A 22491-nucleotide genomic window follows, 5' to 3' on the forward strand; every position below is an offset into this window, starting at 1 on the left:
GAAGCTGAGTCTCAAGTCCAAGTCTTTGCACACTGTGACACGTGAGCTCAAGCAGCTGCCCACCACCGGCCCCTGACCTGTTTCTGTCTGGACAGTCCCCTGTGCCAGGGCCTGGGCTCCCCATGGGGACAAAGGCACGGCCTCAGTGTGACCACAGGTCAGTTTGAGGCTGGGAGTGACGTCCTTCTTTGAACCCAAGCACAGCACCCAGAAACCACCGTCTCCCCTCAGGCGCACCCACCCCGCCCACCACAGATGTGCCAGTGAGGGCTGGTGAGGCCACCCCGTCTGTCTCCCGCGGAGAAGGGGTATCCGGCCCTGGCCCTCAGGGTCACCTTCACATGCCTGGGGGCCTCTCTGAGGCAGCATCAGGACAAAATATGTGTGTGTGTGTGTGTGGGGGGGTGTCAGACAGTGGCATGCAGTTACACACACGTTACCATGCACAAAGGTCCAGGTTCAAGCCCCCACTCCCCACCTGCCAGGTCACACTTCACAGGTAGTAAAGCAGGTCTGCAGGGGTTCTCTGTCTCTCCTCCCCCCCCCCCACATCTCCTCTTTCCTTGTCAATTTGTCTGTCCTGTCAAATAGAACGAAAGACCAGAAGGGGACATGGCCACCAGGAGTGGTGGATTCATAGTGCAGGATCCCCAGATACAACCCTGGTGGCAAGAAAGAGGGAAGGAGGGAGGGAGAAAGGAAGGAGAGAAGCAAGGTGTGCTCTCCTGGGCGGCTCCTACAGGTGAGGGCACAGGAAGGGCAGGAGGCTTTGGAGCGCAGGTGGGCTGCGTGCAGGAGACTGCACCTGCTGGCCAAGGAGTGACCTTGGGAGCAGCTGTGGCTCCTGCCATGAGCTCACCCTGAGGGCTGTTCTTCTTCTAGCGTTTGCCCTTCTTCCGTAGCCAGTCAACAGCATCAGGTTGAGCCTGATGTAAAGTGATGGCAGGCCTTGCCACCTCCCCTGACACACACTGCCAGCAAGCTAGGGTCCCCCCCAAAAAAAAACCAGGGTCGGGGTCAGGCGGTAGCACAGCAGGTTAAGCGCACATGGTACAAAGCGCAGGGGCCGGCGTAAGGATCCCGGTTTGAGCCCCCAGCTCCCCACCTGCAGGGGAGTCGCTTCACAGGCGGTGAAGCAGGTCTGCAGGTGTCTGTCTTTCTCTCCCCGTCTCTGGCTTGCCCTCCTCTCTCCATTTCTCTCTGTCCTATCCAACAATGAACGACAACAATAGCAACAATAATAACCACAACAAGGGCAACAAAAGGGGGAGAAAATGGCCTCCAGGAGCAGTGGATTCATGGTGCAGGCACTGAGCCTCAGCAATAACCCTGGAGGCAAAAATAAATAAATAGAAAAAAACAGGGTCAACCCCCCCCCACAACAAGCCAGAGTCACCACCCAGCAAGCCAGAGTCAACCCCCCCAGAAAGCTGGGGCTCTCCATTCCAGTAAGCCAGGGCCAACACCCCCCCCCAGCAAGCTGGGGTCACTCCCCCAGCAAGCCAGAGTCACCCCCCAACAAGCTGGGGTCACCCATTCCAGCAAACCGGGGTGACCACCTCCAGCAAGCCAAGGTCACCCCCAACCCAGCAGGATGGGGTCAGGCCCACACTGGCTGAGGGGCAGTCGAGTGACGGTCCAGCCCTCCCTGGCCATCCCAGCCCCTCTGGGAGAGCTGGGGCAGGCCCTTCCTTCTGTGGGGCTGACAGGCCACTGATTCCCAGGGTCACCTGCAGAGGGACCGGAAAGGCCGGGGACGAATGCACAGCGCCCCAGGGAGCTTGCCCATCCCTGGCATGGGCAGGGCCAGAGCAGATGGCAGGGCGTGTGGCCCAGGACCCGGTCTGCAGGATAGCTGTGGTGGTCTCTCTCTCTCTCTCCCTCTCCCCCCATCTCTCTCTCTCTCTCTCTCCCTCTCCCTCTCCCTCTATCTCTATCTCTCTCTCTCTCTTTCTCTCTGTCTCTCTCTCTCTGAAATTGTCAGCCCATGGAGGTAGTGGTGCTATAATTTAGAGAGGGAAATGCTGCCCCCCACCACCACCACCAGCTCCCCAGTGGGCTAGACAGGGCCAGGCCAGTGTTCTCAGCCTGCTGGCCACAGTCAGAGGTGTCCTGGAGCATCTGTCCCTTCCTGAGAGACCCCTGGATGGCCAGGCTCTGCCTCACCCCAGAATCTTCCCCTGAAGCCAAGCCAGAGCCATGCACCGCCCCAACATACAGCCCAGGGCTGCACCCGATGCCAGTCCCCAGCCGGCTCCCCAACATGACTTGGCCAGACATGCAGGGTCACATCCAGAGGCCAGGGGCCTGCTTCCAGAAGCCTCCATGCCACTGTCCAAGGCCCCATGAGAAGCAGGGGGATCTGTTGTCACCAAGGAGCCCCCCTTCTCCTCCTCCTCCCCAAGGGGTTGGCAGCCCCAAGCTATAGTAAGTGAGGGAGGACAAGAGGGGATGGCATCCCAGGACCTCTCAGGAGCCCTCCTGAGGAGCACCTCTTTTGAGTCAGAAGCAGGGTACAGCAGGGACCCCTCGCCCAAGCTGAGAGCAGGGAGGCTTCTTGCCTCAGTGTATGCCTCGGGGACTGGGGGGTCCCTCTCCCCACCCTCTGTGCACCCCCAGCTATGAGCACAAAGTCAGGCCTGGAGGCTACACAGAGGCAGAGAATGCCAGGGCCCCCCGTAGTCCCCCCTCGGCTGAGAGGGAGGCTGAAGACGGGTCATGTGGAAAGTGGGTCCCAGAAGCCTCAACTGCATTACTTGAATTAGTGGGGGGCCTGCCCTGAGGGTGCAGGGATCCCCCAGTAGAGCAGACAGGGGTGTGTGGGGACCCACCCTGGCAAGGGTTATTGTCTGAGAAATACTCTGCTTTTTTTTTTTTTCTTTTCTTCCCCAGAGCACTGGTCAGCTCTGGCTTATAGTGGTGCTGAGGATTGAACCTGGGACTTTGAAGCCTCAGGCATGATAGTCTCTTTGCATAACCACTATGCTGTCTCCCCTGCCCTACAGACTCTGCTCTTTTTTGGATCAGAGCCGGGGATTGAAGCTGGGCTTCTCACATGCGCATCTTCAGGAAGAGGCAGAGAAGGAGCCATTTGTAATGTGCTCACTGACTCCACGTGCATCTTCACTGATACTTCTGCTGGAAGTTTTAGTCCCATAATCCACCAGCACGTGCTACCCCTCCCCCCCCTTGCCGGCCAGCCGGCCGGTCGCGAATCTTTTGCTGAGAGGGTGAGGCTCCCACTGCAGACCCCTCAGCAGTGAACCATCAGAGGCCCTTCTGACTCTGAACCAATGGTCAGAGCTGCCACAGTGAGCACAGTCTGGGGGTGGGCGCTGACATCCCCAAGCATGGACACTGCATGAGATGCCCAGAGAAGTAGCATGGATGGACAGAGCAAGGCTCAGAGAGAGAGAGAGTGGGAGAGAAGCAAGGAACCACAGCCCCATTCCACCATCCACGGGGCTCCCTCAATGCTGCCCCATGTGGTGGCTAGAACCCACGGACTCGGACACAGCAAGGCCTGTGCTCCACCAGGTGACCTGTCTCCCAGCCTCCCCCACTCCCCTTTATCCAAATGGCAGGAGAGACAGACAGTTCTCAGAAAGTACCTGGAGTTTTTGGGACAGGGTCCATTTCCCAGAGGGAGGGAGAGACTCTGTCTCTCAGAAGGTGGGGGCTCCCCTGTGTCTGCCAACCCTAAGCCCACAGGTACTGGACGGCTACCTGCCCTCCCCTGCCCCCCCAGACCACCCCACTACAGCAGCCAGGTTCAGCGTCAAGACCAACCAAGACTGGAGGTGACAGAATGCCGGGGTCCCCAAGGACACGCCGAGATTAGCTGAGCACAGGTGTCTGGGGTCTCTGTCCCAAGCCCCAGTCCTAGCCCTGACTGGCCTTAGGTGTTCCGCGTTGGGCCCTCCCTGTGTCCCCTCCCCAGGGGCAGCCTCCGCTCTCTGGTCTCCTCTGGCTCTCTGGTCTCCTCTGGTCTCCTCTGGCAGACAGGTGCTGGGCAAAGTCCTGCCTTCAGACAGGAGGTGAGGGAGCAGGGAGCTCAAGTTCCCCCATGCCATGTCCCCAGCGGTCCTCAGACTCGGGGCGGGGGGCCCTGAATGGAAGCCCAGAGCTCCAGCCCGGGACATAACCCTTGGCCTGGCAGTGTTACCCCCGAGGGGGGACCCCCCAGATGACCACAGCTCCAGCAGAGGACATCCCTGTGTCCACACAGGCACTGTCCATGGAGGAGGGACAGGCAGCCGGGGTAGCCTGGAGATGCCCATCTGTCCCCAAAATCAGGAGGCCCCGCCCGGTGACCAGATGGCCGTTCCACTGCCTGTTCTAGGGGACACCTCCTTCGGTCTCGAAGAAGCAGGGCTCCAGACGGTGACAGGGACCAGGTTGACTCCCCACAATGGTAACAACAAGGGCAACGAAGGCAATAAAATGGGGAAAAATGGTCTCCAAGGGCAGTGGATTCGTATGCAGGCACCTGGAGGCAAAAAAAAGGGGGGGGGACTAGGTGGAAAATCCCTCAAAATAGTGAGTCCATATACAGCAAGCCTACAGTCAACGTCATGCTCAATGGTGAAAAACTGGAAGCATTTCCCCTCAGATCAGGTACTAGACAGGGCTGCCCTCTATCACCATCACCATTACTATTCAACATAGTGTTGGAAGTTCTTGCCATAGCAATCAGGCAGGAGCACAGAACTAAAGGGAGACAGATGGAAAGAGAAGAAGGCAAACTCTCCCTATTTGCAGACTGTTTCATTCTATAAGCTAAGAGAGAAGACAGCAGAGAGATTCCCACACTAGGCATGGAGCTTCTCCAGTGCATTACATGCATGGGTTTCCCATGTGGTGCTGGGGCTGGAACCCAGGGCCTCACTCCTGTTGGGAGGGTACGTGCTCCTCCTGGTGAGTCCTCTGCACCCCCGGGGCTCGCTGCCCTTCCCCACGGTCCCTCCTGCCTTCTCAGGTGCCTGCGAGTCCCCTGCCTTAACTCTGATCCTCCGGCTGTCTATTCCTGAGCCTGCTTTTTCATTCAGATGGAGAAAGGGAGAGGTGGAGAGAGACCACTGAGCACTGGAGTCTCCCCTGGCGCCATGGTGCCCCCTGCGTGCTGCTGGGCGCTGCACCTGGCCCCCATGTGCGGCAGAGTTGACATTCTGCCCAGGGCCCGAGCACACATGATGATCTTAATGTACGCCCTCCCATGCCACATTCTCCCTTCTTTCAAAGTGGGGAGAGACAGGTAGCCCAGCAGCTCTCCACCCCCTCGGGACTCCCCAGGTGCCATCTGGGATGTTGTCAGATGGTGCTGGGGGCCCAGGGCTTCGGGCATGGAGCAGTGCCCACCCTCCAGGTGAGCTGTCTCCTGGCCCCAGGAACTTTGGGCAGCAAAGAAGCAACAGCCTGGGCTCCCCTAAGATCTTTGCCTGGGGCCCCCCGAGGTCCCCGCCCTGGACAGAGCTGCTGGGCCACCAGACCCCTGCCGTGAACAGAGAGCTGCATTCTGACATGCCCTCCTAAGAGGGAAAGACTTTTCCCACACTGCCCAGTCCCTAGCCACCAGGGCCACGAGGACCACCTGATATCACCTGGACCACCTGGGTCACCTGAGTCACCTGGGCCAGGGAAGGAGCTGCAGAATTTTCCCAAACAGGGAAGAAAGTCAACTCTGAGGGTCAAGGTCACCTCGAGGTCGGCAAGCACCTCCCTCCCAGCTGGAACAGGAGAGCGGGACAGAGAGAAGCAGGACAGGGCACACATGGCATCGTGTTTATGGGGCCTCCATTCCTGCATCCACACCCCAGCCCTGGTCACCAGCACCTGGCTCCCACACACCCCAGCCCAGGGAAGCTCACCTGGTCACAAGAGACACCCCAAGAGATCAGGGGGCCCGGCATGGCCCATTCTGCTCTGAACCGTATCAGTGAATTCTGCTCTTAGTACCCAGGAGCTTTGGGGATACCCTGAGTCAGCACCCAACAAGAGAAGCAGCAACCAGAGGCCAGAGAGAAAGAGAGACAGAGAGGAGAGCCAGACAGAAGGCAGGGAGAAAGGGAAAGGATAGCACCAGCTGATGGATGGCGAGTGTGAGGACTAAGGGACACATAGCCCCTCCCCATCTGAGCTCAAGATGCAGGTGCATGTATGTTCACAGCTGCATCATTCACAGCAGCCAAGAAGTGGATGCAGCCTAAATGTCCATCAACAGACGACTGGATAAAGAAGTAAAGAAGTTATGGGATATATATATGTATATGTATATGTATATGTATATGTATATGTATATATGTATATATGTATATATGTATATATGTATATATGTATATATATATACACACACACACACACACACACACCAAGGAATAGTATTCTGCAATTAAAAAAAAAAAAGATGATAGTGTGCTTTTGGGGACAAAATGGATACAACTAGAGGTGATGATGTTTAGCAAAATGAAAGATGGTTTCACCTAAATGTGAAATCTAGAGAACTGAAATACATGAATTTGGAAAAAAAAAACTGTTTCTAAGATTTTGTGAGAACTATGATAGTTATCTGTGGCCTTTGGGAGGTGGAAGGGTGGAGACTCAGAACTGTGCTGGTGGGTATGATGTGAATACTCTACCCTGTCATCTTACAAAGTAGGAGCCCACTATTAATCATAAATTAAAAAAAAAATTTTAAATGCAAGTTCTGTTAAGAACCTTCGGGGGCCCACTCTAGAAGGTTCCACGTGTCCCTTCAACTTGGTGTCTCTTCCAATGTGGCTGTCCAAGCAGGCCAAGGTGCCGAAAGGCACGATCACATGTCACCTGGGGACACAGACAAACGCTAGACTCTGACCCACTGCCGGGCTGCACTCTGTGAGCTCCGTGCAGTGTCATCCCTGCCGCTGAGGACACGTCACTGTCCCCATCCCAACAGCAGAGCCTGCGTCTAGAATGCCGCTGTCCCCACAAGACAGACTCCAGGCCACAAGGCGGGGAGCCCCAGCTTCCAAGTGAGACGTGGGAGGTGAAATGGTGAGCTGCTTCAAGCACCCATGGGGCCAGGAGGGGAGAGAGGGGCTCCCACCCTGGTCCTGTACCCGGGTCCTCCACAAGACACCTGCCCCACCCGGCCTTCCAGGTCTGCTGCTTTCATTTCTTATTTAAATGTCATAGCAAGGGGTGAACTCTGGTCCTTGTGCACTCCCAAGACTGCTGAGGGGGCTCCCAGACCCAAGCTTCCCATATATTTAAAAGGGGGAAGGGGTCAGGCAGTAGGGCAGCGGGTTAGGCGCACATGGCACACGTGGCACAAAGCACAAGGACCAGCGTAAGGATCCCGGTTTGAGCCCCCAACTCCCCACCTGCAGGGGAGTCGCTTCACAGGCGGTGAAGCAGGTCTACAGGTGTCTGTCTTTCTCTCCCCCTCTCTGTCTTCCCCTTCTCTCTCCATTTCTCTCTGTCCTATCCAACAACAGCAATGACAATAACAACAAGGGCAACAAAAATGGGGAAAATGGCCTCCAGGAGCAGTGGATTCGTAGTGCAGGCACTGAGCCCCAGCAATAACCCTGGAGGCTAAAAAAAAAAAAAATAGATAGGGGTAGAGAGAAGAGAGACAAAACAGCAGGACAGCACCACCCAGGAAGCGTCCTCAGTGTCTGTGGTGCCAGGGCTTGAACCCAGAGCCTCGTGTATGGCAAGGCATGTGCTCTATCAGGTGGCCCAGCTTCCGGGCCCCAGGATCTGCCCTCAGGCTTAGCTACAGATGCCTCATGCTCACAGAGCAGATCAGCCACGGGGTATCCTGGACCCACAGACCCAGGAAGCACAGGTGGTGGAGGACAGGTGGAGAGGGAGCACAGGTGGTGAGGGGACCCAGTGACAGCAGTGGGTGCTGAGAGCCGGCTAGAGTGTGTGTCCAGTTGCAAAGCCGAGAGGCCAGCAGTGGATATGGCCAAGAAGCCGTCCCCAAGGACACTCATGCGTGTGAGACACGGTGGCCGGCCAGCTCAGGACACACTGCCTTCTTCTTCCCTCAGTTCCCGGCCCGCAGCAGCTGGAAGGAGAGGGGCCCGGGCCCCACTTCTATCTCCAGTAGTGGCTTGGGGTAGATTTTGGAAGGCCCATAGCACAGGGCCCAGGAAGGGCAGGAGAATTGTAGAACAGCCCCCCCCCCAAGGCCTTGCCATGGCTGTTCATCACAAAAGTCACAGGGAGCCTGTGGGCATATGCCAGTGGGCCCCAAAACACCCCCTCACAGGCCCTGACAAGTGTGCACTAACAGTTAAGTCCAGGGCATTCACAGGAACTCTGTCAGCTGCGAGAAAAACGGCGGGGAAACATTTAAACCTTGGACAGTCGGAGGGTGTTTCCACCCAAGTGGAAAAACAGCAAACGAGAAAGCACAAAACAAAAGCAAAAAAAATAAATAAACAAAAACAAAAACAAAGACACCGCGGCAAGCCTATCATTCCCCATACTTGGAAACAAACAGCATCCCTCTGCTGGCCTCTACTCTGCTAGTTATTCCCCCCACCCCTGCCCCGCTCATCTCTGCATTTTTATTTTGTGTGCTGTCGTGCTTGTTGACGGAGAGCCGGGATCACGTTGCCTCACAACCTGACTGTATGGAGCCAGCCCCGGCAGTGTTTTCCCAAGCCACTCAGTGCTGCTCTCTGGGAAGCAGACGCGGCTCCGTAGAACGGAACCGGCTCCGTCAGGCCGGGGGCTTCTGTCACCTCCAGTTTCCTGGCGCGGAGGAGAGAGTGCCTGCATGCAGCCCATACCTGAACCTTCCGATTGTTTCCTTAAGGTTCCCAGCGATGCCAAGATGTGCAAGTGCTGACCCAAGGAGGGCGTCCACGTGGAAGCCTTTTGGGGAATCACTGTCCAGAAAAGCTGGAGGGTCCGGTCTCCACCTCACCCGCCTGCCCGCCACCCATCCCTATGAACCAGAGCCCTGCCCCCAGCATCCAGAGGACGTGAGCTGCTGTTTTAATTCTGCCGATTAAACCCAGGGAAACAGACTCTCGCGGCTGATTGAATTAGTGTTTCTTTGATCCCTGCTCAAGCTGAACAGATTTCTTTATGTGTATTAGCTATTTGGCTGGATTATTTATGTTTTTTCTTCCTTCTCTCTTTATCCTGGGAATTGCCTGTTCCTGCCTTTTTTTTTTTTTTTCTCATCTCCTGTATGCTGATCTCTGACCTCATATGAGACCCAAAGGCCATTCACAAGGAACAATTACTTCACCAGTCACAGTGGGTCCAAGGGCCAAATGTTCACTTGGGCCAAGATGTTGGTGGTTTGGCAAAGGAAGTGGCCTCTCTCATCCCTGAAGCCAAAGCACCACAGCTGGGGAGAGAAAGGAGCAGGGAAGCACAGCCCAGCAGACGAGGGCAGGGAGATTTGGGGTGCAGGTATGTGCCTCTCTGGGGAATTCACGATGGCAGACTCTGGCATGGCTGTCAGAAGGGGGAGAGAGCAGGCGTGTGTGCACAGCTGGCAGTGCTGGTCGAGGTCAGGAGACACTCACATCTGGCAGGAATCCAGGTCAGCAGGGCAGCTGGGCCCAAAGAGGCCGGAAGGACTAGTGGGGAGCAGGGGAGGAACGGGCAGACCTTGGGAGCACAGGCCGGCAGGAGGCTGCAGGGCTGCAGAGGACATTGCTCTCCAAAGGGAGCCACAATGTCCCTCACGCTCATGGGCCTGGCCTGGCCTCCAGGAACGAAAGCCTGAAGGGAGACAGAAAGCCAGGGGGCCCAGAGCCAAAGATGGAGCAAGACTCGGGAGGGGATAGCAGGGAAGGGTATCCAGCAGGATGTGTCCCCTGCCCCCTCAGGGGCCTGGACACTGCGGGCACTGTCCTGTGCTGTTCCAAAACATTCCTCAGCCCCGTGCTGAGCTAACCAGGATGCACTAGCCAGGCCCTGGGCACCCAGGACCCGGCCTTGTCCTCCAGCTGCAACCAAGGGGCCAAGCTGGGATCCGCTAGAAGGCTCCATAGATAGTCAGGCCTACTCCAGGCCTGTCCCCCTCACCTCATACCCACAGTGCTAGCAGGTCAGGGGGCAGTGGGGTCCTGGGCCCTCAGGGGGAAGGCAGGTGCTGAAGAGACAGCAGGCAGACGGTGAAGAAAGCTTAGAGCAGAGCGCAGAGCAAGGAACGGTCCCACGGGAAGATGCGGGTCAGTCCCAGCACACGGGGCATGTCCAGGGCCCTGACGGAGCTACCCGGACTTCAGTGACCGGGAGTGACCACTCTTCTCTGAATCAGCATTCTTTCATTTTTTCCTTCATTTATTATAGTTTTGGGGGGAAACTAGGGGGCTGGACAGCGGTGCACATGGTCGAAGGTACATATGACTATGAGCAAGGACGCAAGTTCAAGTCCCCGTTCCCCATCTGCAGGTATCTCTCTCGCTCTTATCAGCACCCTTTCCCTCTCAATTTCTCTCCATTCTGCCCAATAAAAATTAAGAAAAAAACAAAAAACAAAAAAAAAACTGGGACTGGGCAGTAGTGACATACCCAGTTGAGTACACAAGTAACAATGAGCTGAGCAAGGCCCCAGGTTTGAGCCCCCAGTCCCCACCCTCAGGGTGAAGCAGGGCTGCAGGTGACTCTCTGTCTTTCTCCCCCCAACCCTCTCAATTTCTCTGTCTCTACCCAGTAATAAATAAACAGATAAAATATTTTAAAAATTTTTTTATATTTATTTATTTATTCCCTTTTGTTGCCCTTGTTGTTTTATTGTTGTAGCTATTGTTGTTGTTGTTCTTGATGTCGTCGTTGTTGGATAGGACAGAGAGACATGGAGAGAGGAGAGGAAGACAGAGAGGGGGAGAGAAAGATAGACACCTGCAGACCTGCTTCACCGCCTGTGAAGTGACTCCCCTGCAGGTGGGGAGCCGGGGGCTCGAACTGGGATCCTTACTCAGATCCTTGCTGTTGGTCTGCTTCTAAATTCTGCTTCTAAGACCCCTTCTGTTGCACTGCTTGACATTGTTGTAGTCTGTTTACATCATCATTGTTTTCACTGGTTTAATCCCCACTGGTTTGCGCCCTATTTCCCTTCTCCGCACCTCCTATCCTACCTACTTCCTCTTCCTGACTGACACTTCCGCCTCAGGAGATACATAGGACAGAATTGTGATTAGAGATTCAATTGTTGAACTGCATCCCCGCTCGTCAATAAAGATTGAACTGCGTTCCCAGCTCAGCCATGAGTCCCTGGTCGTCTGTCTCCTGCCCATGAAGCTAGCCCAGCCTGGCAAATGGCGCCCTGAACAGGGACCGGCACCTTGTGCTTTGCACCACGTGTGCTTAACCCGCCGACTCCCAGATGAAATATTTTTAAAGCAGCAGCCTCCTTGTCTCCCATCAGTGTCAACCCCCACCGCCCTGGCTCAAGGTCTGCAAGATTAGACACTGGCCCTTCTTCACAACCCAGCGGAGAGGTAGGAAGCCCTCCAAGTAAGAGCGAACGGGGCCTGGGTTGAGTAGTGGACAAGCGGAAGCCAAGACCGGCCTGGAGGCCCCCCCTCCCCATGGCAGAGCTGCCTCCTGGGAGACTCTCCCAGCTCCACACACCAAAGCCCCCCGGGGACTGATGGCGAGATCTGACCCCTGTGTCCCTGGCTCTTCTCCTCGACTCATCCACACACCGTTTCCTAAGAGCCAGTTCCTGTCCAACTGCTGGTTTGTTTTGGTTCTTTCCAAGTTCTTAAGGCACTGAGATTGGTTTTTTTTTCCCTTTTTTATTTTTCTTCTTTGCAACAGGAAATCACGCAGAGTCAAGAGAACAGGAACTTGAACCCTTGGAGGTTCAAACTGGGTTCAAAGCTCCTGCTCCCCACCTCCCACTCAAAGGGGGTGCCCCAGCCCCACACCCTAAAAAGCAGGCGTGTGCATTCACAGTGATGGGGGGGTCCCCTGGGGGCCAGGGGCCTGCAGGCTGTGAGGACTCACTTTTTGGCTTTGTTTTCTTTTTATCTGATAGGACAGAGGGAAACTGAGAGGGGAGGAGAAGACAGAGAGGGAGAGAAAGAGAGACGCCCGCAGACCTCCTTCACCGCACATGAAGCCTCCCCCGCTGCAGGTGGGGAGCCGGGGGCTCGAACCCAGGTCCTTGTGCATAGCAAACTCTGGTTGGGAACCAGCTGCTCTAAGCAGGGGCAGTCTCACAGGTCTCCACACAGGTGGTCACCAACGTCGGAAGTGTGTGGAGACACGGAAGCCACCGGAACCCAGACAAAGGCAGCAGGACCCCACGACCCTCCCCAGCCTGTGCCAGTTCTGGGCAAAGATGGAGCCCCCGGGCCAGGTGTCCCTGACACCCAGCACTCACTCCTCCGGTAGCAACAGCAAAAATCGTGGCAGTGCCTTCTAGAAACAAGACTCCATCTGCCTTGGCCGCTCTGACACACAGATCTGATGCTTGGGCCTTTTCTGATGGCCGCCTGGCTCCACATACATAAGCCCCAAAGACACTCAGGTGACAGTCGACCTGCCAACACCCATGTTCAGCGGAGAAGCAGTTATAGAAGCCAGAATCCCCACCTTCTGCTCCCCAAAAAGAATTTGGGTCCATACTCCCAAAGGGGGAGAAATGTTAAGGGAAGATGACCAGAGGGCTCTGAACTCCAGTCCATCAGGACTCACAGAGAGAAGAGGGGAAAAGGAAAAACATTCAGAAGCAGTAGCAGATGTAGGTGTGACTTAGGAAGAGAGGCCAGACGGTAGCGCAGCAGTTGAGTGCACATGGTGTAAAGCGCAAGGACCAGGGTAAGGATCCCGGTTCGAGCCCCCGGCTCCCCACTTGCAGGGGAGTCGCTTCACAAGCGGTGAAGCAGGTCTGCAGGTGTCTGTCTTTCTCTCCCCCTCTCTGTCTCCCCATCTCTCTATTTCTCTCTGTCCTGTCCAACAATAATAACAATAATAACAACAACAAGGGCAACAAAAATGGGGTAAAGATGGTCCCCAGGATGGATGGATTTAAATGCAGGCACTGAGCCCCAGTGATAACCCTGGAGGAAAAAAAATAGAAACAAAGAAAGAAAGAAAGGAAGAGAAGACAGGACCAAAGACAAAATGGGCAAAGATATATAAATATAGATAATAATAGAAATAACAATCAACTCATATCTGGACCTCGGGAGAACCACAGCAGTTTCCAATAGAGGGAATGGGGACACGGAGCTCTGGTGGTGGGAACGGCGTGGACTTATACCTCTGTTATCTCGTAAATCACTAATAAAATAAAATAATAATGAATGAGGAGGTGGTATTCAAGCCACTTTCTCAGAGTTTCCCGGCACTCGCTAAGGACTCAGGAAGTCAGAGCAGGCTCGGTGACGCTCAGAACGCTCCAGGGCATGGAGCAAGGAGCCTGGTTCTGCCCCAGGGAGCACAGTGTCCCTGACTCTTGGCCTCTACAAGTCCACATCAGGACGGGGGGGGTGTTGATGCAGGCTAGCCTCTGCTCACCACTGTTCTCTCATTCCCTCATCCCGTTACCACTGTGAGCAGCGGTGAACCCTGGGTGGGGAGTCACAGCAGCATGAAGTCGGGCCCCACGAGCCCCACTGACAGGCCTTCTGGGTCTGAGAGGGGCATGTGGCATTCAGGGGTGAGCCAGAGCTCCTCTGGCCTTCTGGAATTCTCTGTGAGCTCTGGCAGCCGGCAGGTCAGACTAGAGCGACTTCTCAGATGATGAGGAGGGAGGGCCCCTCCTCACCCTCTCCTCACGCCTGCCTCCTCATGCCTCCTCCCTCCCCAGCCCCAGGGGGGTGCCCGCCCTGCAGACATGAGGGTCCCCCAGCAGCGACTGGGCAGGGGGAGTCACAGGGCTAACAGATGACTGGGACAGAGCTCTGCCCACACAGCCCTGCGAGGCCTTCCCTGTGGTAAGTGCACTGGAGAGGATGCACCCAGGCTCTCCCTGCTCCCCTGGAGCTGCCCCTGCCCAGCAGGGGACACGTTGCCCATGCCCCATACCCCCAGCCCAAGGGCAAGCAGCATGTTGAGACACAGACACACCAGCCGGGGAGAGAAACGCTGCAGCTGGTCCCCGTCTGCAGGCTTGAGCACAGAAACCTGGAGAGACAGCCCTGAGGGAGCACCCGGACTCTCTCCCACAGACTGGGGAGCACAGGCGCACCCCGCTGCCAGACTCCAGCCAGGACTGTGGTCACACCTCGGACTCCTGCCCCACACTCCTGGAAACAGCCTGGTCGGCACACGCTGGGCCTATTTCCATCTGTCTGTCTGTGTGTCTGTGTGGGGGTTTCATCCAGAGGCGTCCGAGCAGCACCAACTTTTCTTTCTTTTTTATTTTATTTATTTATTTTTATTGTTGTTGTTACTGATGCCGTTGTTGTTGGATAGGACGGAGAGAAATGGAGAGAGGAGGGGAAGACAGAGAGGGGGAGAGAAAGACAGACACCTGCAGACCTGCTTCACTGCTTGTGAAGTGACCCCCCTGCAGGTGGGGGGCCGGGGGCTCAAGCGGGATCCTTACGCCGGTCCTTGTGCTTTGCACCATGTGCGCTAACCCACTGCACTACCACCCAACTCCCCCTTCCTTCCTTCCTTCCTTCCTTCCTTCCTTCCTTCCTTCCTTGAACCTGGGCCTTTGCCCATGGTGACCGAGAGGAGCACCATTTCTCTGGCTTCACAGGGTGGAGAGAGAGAGCTTCTGTTCTGCCCCACAGCTCATCCCTCCTATGCACCCCAGCCCGTCTCCTCGCCCGATTCTCTCACACAAAAGCACTGAGCAGGAAAGGAGGAGGAACAGGGACACAGCTGCAGCATGGCGGCTTTGGGCCGCGCCACCATGGGTCCCCCTTACAGGAAGAGGAGAGCATAGCAACCCCAAGGCCATGCACAGCCTCCCCGCCCCCACAGAGTCCCAACCAGGACTGTCAAGGTCCCTCCAGCAGCATCCCCAGCCCTGGCCAGCCATGCCGGGCTCTGACCTCAGAGCCGAGGCAGCAGTGGTCACAGTCGGTCTGTGCTCTGGGCCCTCTGGGGACGGCTGGGCCCACAGCTGCCGGCAATGAACCTGCAGAGCCCCACTCACCAGCTCTACACTCACCAGCAGGCTACCTCACCTGTGGGACACCCCAGGTCTGTGGGTGTTCCCCAGACACAGTGCCTTTCAGTTCCTGCTCAGTGAGGTTTCAGCCATCAGTCACCACCAACACCAACACCAGCATCAGCACCGCCGGCTCCAGCTCACCTCCACCCACCATCACCCCTGCCCCAGCCACCTCCAGAACCCCACTGTCACCCATCACTCTGGCCACCACCGCTGAACCCCCCCCCCCCGCCCCAGCCGCCACGTCTTGCTGACTACTGTGAGCAGTGGACAGCCATCACCTCGCGTAGTTCTCCAGAGGATGCTCCCGCCAGCTCTGCTTTAGCCTGGGGAGACGGGACCCAAAGGCACCGTGCTGCCCAGTTCGGCTCAGGCATCACAGCAACCATCAGTGGCTGCCTCTCGCCGTGGACGATCCCAGATGCGGACACCGGCGCGGCAGCCCTGACTTCCGGCCTTTCTCTGCAGGCCGGCATCCTGTTGCCCCTGCTCCCCAACCAGCCAGGCATCCGGGGGGACATGGGGGATGGGGCGCAGGGGGAGCATAGCATGTGAGAGCATGTGTCCAGCCAGCATTGTGGGCTCCAGCACAGGGGTTGGCTGGGGTGGGGGTGGGGGTGGGGGGCAGGGTGCAAATGCACCTTGGCCATGGAAGGTAGGAGGCTCCAGGCATGCAGACAGGTCCAGGAGCACAGTCTTGGGAGGCGGCACAGTGGAAGAGAGCAGGACTCGCAAGCATGGGGCCCTGAGTTCGATCCCCAGGGCCACCTATGCTGGCATGCTGCTCCGGCCTCTCTCGTTGAAGATCAGTCCAGCTTACTGACATTAAGTCTGGGAGGGCTGTGGCATGGACGCCCACAGCGCAGGTCCAGGCAACTGTGGCATAGAGCCCAGACAGCATCCCCCCACCTCCAGGGGTATTTCTGTTTGTAATGCAGATGGGCCAGTGTGAGAAACAGCTCTCCGTCTTCTCCGCCTCAGTGGCCCAAGGTGCTGGTTTCCCAGTGATGCCCAGCTGCTCACAGCCTTCCTGGGCTTCTCCCGTTGTCACCAGCGCATGAGAACTGCTTTCCACTGCTCAGAACCGAGGACCCTGGCGTGTGACCTTGCCCAACAGAGGTCAAGGGGACGTGGGCTTCCTCGGCAGAAGTTCTGACCCCCATCCAGGCCCCAGGGTTCTCCTAACAGACTCGCGGATGTGCCACCCCCGTCTCCACAATGGGCCCAGCCCCTCCTCTGTGCTGCCGGCTGCAGACACAGGGAGTCTCTCTCCTGCCAGGGCAGGAACAGGCCAAAGGGCAGCAAAGCTGGGCGTCCAAGACCCCCAGTCCTCTTCCAGCCAGCTGCAAGAAGCACATCATGGGCAATGTCCAGTGCCCGGGAGGGAGGGTGGCAGAGTCTCCCCAAGTCTCGCCAGCCTAGAGCCAAGTGCTCAGGCCAGAAGAGCAATGAACCAAACCCCCCCCCCCATAGTGGGCTGAGAGCCCCCACCCAATACCTTCTGGCCAGAGCCAAATCAAGACCCTGGCTTTACCCCACAAACTACTCATGTGAGGGCTCCCAACTGTTTATGGAAAAATGCTAATGACTCCCCAATCATCATCAAACAGGCAACCACTTTCTTCGAGATGCCTGTCAGCCAACCAGTCACAAGGGAACATTCTGGAGGGCTGAGCACACAGCCGACATGGGAAAGGGGTGGAGGCAGAGGACATGCCCAGGGTGAGGACACCCCATGGCCCTGCTCCAACCCCCCGCCTCCCCGGAAGGGGGGGGGCTGGGCCACAGCAAAGGGTCCCCCCACCTCCTCGAGGCCCAGAAGCTCCGGGGGCAGCCCGAGTCCAGCCTATCACTGCGCTGCCCTGACATCGTCTGTGCAGTTGGGACAGTCCCACACATCCCGGCTGCTTTGAGGGCCTTAAGGAAGCACCAGACTGCCCTGCAGGACTCCCGGGTGCCAGGACCAAGCTCGGGGTGCTCCGTGCCAGCAAGCAAGAGGGTAGGCACAGGGAGGGCCTCCTAGAATACGTCCAAACAAACTGCCTGCTTTCTGGGCCCTGGGTCGGATACATGCAGGGTGCTGCGGCCCAGCAGTGACACTGACATCCCACCTCACCCCTGTGAGAATGGCCTCCATCAACTAGACAGGAAATGACAGGTGTGGGCGAGGTTGTGGAGAAGAGGGAATTCTGCTCCACTGCTGGTGGGAATGCAGACTGGGGCGGCCCCTTTGGAGGGCTGTGGGGAGTCCTGAACAATTAAAAATGGAAGTGCCTCACGACCCAGCAACACCACTCTTCGGGCATTGATCCAGTGGACGCTCAAGCACTAATTAAAAGAGACCCCTGTGTTCACAGCCACATTATTCACAACAGCCAAAGAGTGGAAGCAGCCTAGATGTCCATCAGCAGATGACTGGATGAAGAAGTCATGGGATATAGACTCCATGGGATATTACTCTGCGATCAGAAAAAGATGACAGTCTGTTCTTTGGGACAAATGGATGGAGGTGAAGGTGGTTATGCTTATCAAAATAAGAGATGAGAGACGACTACCAGATGGTTTCACTCATATGTGGCGTCTAGAGCACTGATTCACATGAACTTGCTGAAACAAACAAGCCAACAAGAGCCAAACAGACAAACAAATTTAGAGAGAGAGAGAGAGAGCAGAAGCAAACAAACAGTCTCTAAGGCTGTGAGAACTCTGGTGGAGTGATCTTTGGGAGGCGGGAGGGTGGGGACACAGAGCTGGGTGTGGTAAGGAACCAGGCCCCGTCGTCTTATGATCTTGTAGCCCAGTATAGATCACAAGTACAAAATAACTCTAAAAAAATAAATAAATAAAGTCAATAAATAAACCTTTAAAAACCCTGAAGACTGGCGAGCCGGGGGGCAGGGGGGTGCATATCCAAGTTATCCTGAGTGGGGCCTCCCCCACCCAGCCTCGTTGCTCCAGCGTCACCGCCTTCTGCTGCCGGGTTCAGAAGGGGAGGCGTTTCGTCACCCCCTCTGGGGACACGTCCTGTCATCTGGCCCAGGGGCAGAGATGTCCCCCACCCCCAGAGACTCCGAGGACAATGGAGGCCAAGGCCCCACCCTGAGTGTATCTTCTATCCGACAAGGGGACATGGTGTTCTAGAAACCGGATGACACCTAATAAGAAAAAGATGGTTCTGCTGTGCTGCCAATGCTGTCCACAGGTCTCAGCCCTGTGTGTGTGTGTGTGGGGGGGTGCAAAAACGCTGGCCCCTCCCTCCCTCACGGAGGCCCTTTGTGTCTGCATGGGCAGGAGGAGGAACAACACAGCACAGAAGGACAGACAGTGGCTCACCAGTGAAGCTGCTGGGCATAGCACTCCTGGCAGACAAGGTGCCCCGTGCTGCTCTCACCCTCTGGGGCCACCCTGCCTGGGGCCAAACCTCAATGCCTTTCGCACGTGGACACGCCTCTGGGTGCCAGTCTGGCTGGCCGGGTCCTGTCCACTTAATCAAGAGCAGAGAGAGACGCCCTGGGCCCAGCCTGCTAGGGGTGCCCATTCTCGATCCCCAAGGCACCCCCGGGTCCCAGGGAGGTGAAGACCAGCCCGCCCCAGCCCCCAGTCCCATCATGCACAGATGCCCAGATCTGTGCGGTGCCGCACCCTGTGGTCCTCTCTCTCCTGCTCCTTTGGCCCTGAATCCCCGGGTCACCATGTCCACCAGACTCTGGCTCACTGGCCGGACCTACAAAAACTCATCTTTCTGGAGCCTCGAGTGTCACCAGAATGCTGCCAAGTCCCGGTGCGGCACGGGGTGGCTTGTGGGAGCTTTCAGGAACCCCCCACACACACACACACACACCCGCCAACCTCCAGCCTGAGCCCACAAAGCCAGGGGGCTGCTGGGAATGGATGCAGCCACCCCCAGCGAGGGTCAGATGCAACCCAGGAGCAGCCACACTGCACAGAGGCGGCGGCCGTGTCCACCTGCCCCCCACAGTGCCCCAGCCCAGGCGGACACGCTCACTTTGTAGCCCTCTCTGCCTTCCTGGCCCTAGCGGGCTGGCGTCCTCCATGATGGAGGTGGAGGTAGAGGTGGAGGTGGAGGCTGGCCGGCGGGTCCAGTGCTCCAGATAGCCCTCCTGGGACTATGAAAACCAATACATGCCGAGAAGCCACTGCAGGTACCACAACGGCTCAGTGCCAGCACCCAGCACCCAGCACCCAGCTGAGCTTGGCCCAGTTCTGAGGAGGGGCTGAGACAGGAGGGAAAGCAGGCCTTGCAGAGAGGGGTCAAAAGGGGAAAGAAAGGGGACCCACGTCCAGCTTCCTCTGTGAATCACCCCCAGCATGGGGGCTCCTGGTGCCCCTATGCTCTCCACCCACCACTCCCAGCAAAGACTGGGTAGTGGTCATCTGCTTCCTCAAAGACAGGGGTCCCCAGTATCACCTGATCCCCAGCATCACCTGGTCCCCAGCATCACCTGGTCCCCAGCATCACCTGGCCCCCAGCATCACCTGGCCCCCAGCATCACCTGGCCCCCAGCATCACCTGGTCTCCAGCATTACCCAGCCCCCAGCATCACCCGGTCCCCAGCATCACCTGGCCCCCAGCATCACCTGGCCCCCAGCATCACCCGGCCCCCAGCATCACCTGGTCCCCAGAATCACCTGGCCCCCAGCATCACCTGGCCCCAGCATCAACTGGCCCCAGCATCACCTGCCCCCAGCATCACCTGGCCCCCAGCATCACCTGGCCCCAGCATCACCTGCCTCCGGCATCACCTGGCCCCCAGTATCACCTGGCCCCAGCATCACCTGGCCCCGAGCATCACCTGGCCCCCAGCATCACCTGGCCCCAGCATCAGCTGGCCCCCAGCATCACCTGGTCCCCAGCATCACCTGGCCCCAGCATCACCTGGCCCCCAGCATCACCTGGCCCCAGCATCACCTGCACCCCAGCATCACCTGGCCCCAGGATCACCTGGCCCCAGAATCACCGGGCCCCAGCATCACCAGGCCCCAGCATCACCTGGCCCCAGCATCACCTGGCCCCCAGCATCACCTGGTCCCCAGCATCACCTGGCCCCAGCATCACCTGCCCCCCAGCATCACCTGGCCACAGGATCACCTGGCCCCAGCATCACCTGGCCCCAGCATCACCTGGCCCCAGCATCACCAGGCCCCAGCATCACCTGGCCCCAGCATCACCTGGCCCCCAGCATCACCTGGCCCCCAGCATCACCTGGTCTCCAGCATCACCCAGCCCCCAGCATCACCCGGTCCCCAGCATCACCTGGTCCCCAGCATCACCTGGTCCCCAGAATCACCTGGCCCCCAGCATCACCTGGCCCCAGCATCAACTGGCCCCAGCATCACCTGCCCCCAGCATCACCTGGCCCCCAGCATCATCTGGCCCCAGCATCACCTGCCTCCGGCATCACCTGGTCTCCAGCATCACCCAGCCCCCAGCATCACCCGGTCCCCAGCATCACCTGGTCCCCAGCATCACCTGGCCACAGGATCACCTGGCCCCAGCATCACCTGGCCCCAGCATCACCTGGCCCCAGCATCACCAGGCCCCAGCATCACCTGGCCCCAGCATCACCTGGCCCCCAGCATCACCTGGCCCCCAGCATCACCTGGTCTCCAGCATCACCCAGCCCCCAGCATCACCCGGTCCCCAGCATCACCTGGTCCCCAGCATCACCTGGTCCCCAGAATCACCTGGCCCCCAGCATCACCTGGCCCCAGCATCAACTGGCCCCAGCATCACCTGCCCCCAGCATCACCCAGCCCCCAGCATCACCCGGTCCCCAGCATCACCTGGCCCCCAGCATCACCTGGTCTCCAGCATCACCCAGCCCCCAGCATCACCCGGTCCCCAGCATCACCTGGTCCCCAGCATCACCTGGTCCCCAGAATCACCTGGCCCCCAGCATCACCTGGCCCCAGCATCAACTGGCCCCAGCATCACCTGCCCCCAGCATCACCCGGCCCCCAGCATCACCCGGTCCCCAGAATCACCTGGCCCCCAGCATCACCTGGCCCCCAGCATCAACTGGCCCCAGCATCACCTGGCCCCAGCATCACCTGGCCCCCAGCATCACCTGGCCCCCAGCATCACCTGGCCCCAGCATCACCTGGCCCCAGCATCACCTGGCCCCCAGCATCACCTGGTCCCCAGCATCACCTGGCCCCAGCATCACCTGCCCCCCAGCATCACCTGGCCACAGGATCACCTGGCCCCAGCATCACCGGGCACCAGCATCACCGGGCCCCAGCATCACCGGGCCCCAGCATCACCTGGCCCCCAGCATCACCTGGTCCCCAGCATCACCTGGCCCCAGCATCACCTGCCCCCCAGCATCACCTGGCCCCAGGATCACCTGGCCCCAGCATCACCTGGCCCCAGCATCACCGGGCCCCAGCATCACCTGGCCCCAGCATCACCTGGCCCCAGCATCACCTGGCCCCCAACATCACCTGCCCCCCAGCATCACCTGCCCCCCCCCCAGCATCACCTGCCCTCATGGATGCTTACCCTTCATCCCGAACTTGGAGCGTCGGCCATACTTGTTGATCACGATGAAGAGGACCACCAGCAGCACACAGGCGAAGGCAGCCAACCCCACAGCTATGGACACCTGGGGGGACGGAAGCCTGGTGAGAGAAGCCCCCCAGGCTCCCTGGCAGGACCCTCCCTGCCCCCCAGAGCCAGAGCTGTGTCCTGAGAGCCAGGCAGCCTGCTGAGCAGCAGAGGGAGAGGAGTTCTGAAGGTCTGTCAGGAGAACTCTGAAAACAGAATGGCCTCCCACCTGCAGGGACGGGGGGGGGGGGGATCCTTCACAAGGGTGAAGCAGGTCTGCAGGTGTCTCTCTATCTCTCCCTCCCATCTCAATTTCTCTCTGTCTCAACCAATCAAATAGAAAGAAAAATATGGCCACCGCGGGAGTCAGGCGGTAGTGCAGCAGGTTAAGCGCACATGGCACAAAGCACAAGGACCGGCATAAGGATCCTGGTTCGAGCCCCTGGCTCCCCACCTGCAGGGGAGTCACTTCACAGGTGGTGAAGCAGGTCTGCAGGTGTCTTTCTCTCCCCCTCTCCATCTTCCCCTCCTCTCTCCATTTCTTTCCGTCTTATCCAGCTACAACGACATCAAAAACAACAATAACTACAACAATAAAACAACAAGGGCAACAAAAGGGATAATAAATAAATATTTAAAAAAAAAGAGAAAGGGGAGTCGGGCTGTAGCGCAGCGGGTTAAGCGCAGGTGGCGCAAAGCGCAAGGACCAGCATAAGGATCCCGGTTCGAACCCCGGCTCCCCACCTGCAGGGGAGTCGCTTCACAGGTGGTGAAGCAGGTCTGCAGGTGTCTGTCTTTCTCTCCTCCTCTCTGTCTTCCCCTC

At 57.9% G+C, this 22491-nt stretch overlaps 1 protein-coding gene across 10 annotated transcripts in view; it reads right to left on the reverse strand.

The window, feature by feature from the left end:
* The window catches only part of NTRK3 (neurotrophic receptor tyrosine kinase 3), a 239695-nt gene that overhangs the window by 143817 nt on the left and 73387 nt on the right, over positions 1–22491 (reverse strand). For all 10 annotated transcript variants that reach the window (XM_060179408.1, XM_060179401.1, XM_060179399.1 and 7 more), the window contains one exon: positions 21624–21726. In XM_060179408.1, the coding sequence (XP_060035391.1) occupies positions 21624–21726 (103 nt within the window). The remainder of the gene's footprint in view (positions 1–21623; positions 21727–22491) is intronic.

This window comes from Erinaceus europaeus, chromosome 20 (genome assembly GCF_950295315.1).
Source record: "Erinaceus europaeus chromosome 20, mEriEur2.1, whole genome shotgun sequence".
NCBI lineage: Eukaryota > Metazoa > Chordata > Mammalia > Eulipotyphla > Erinaceidae > Erinaceus > Erinaceus europaeus.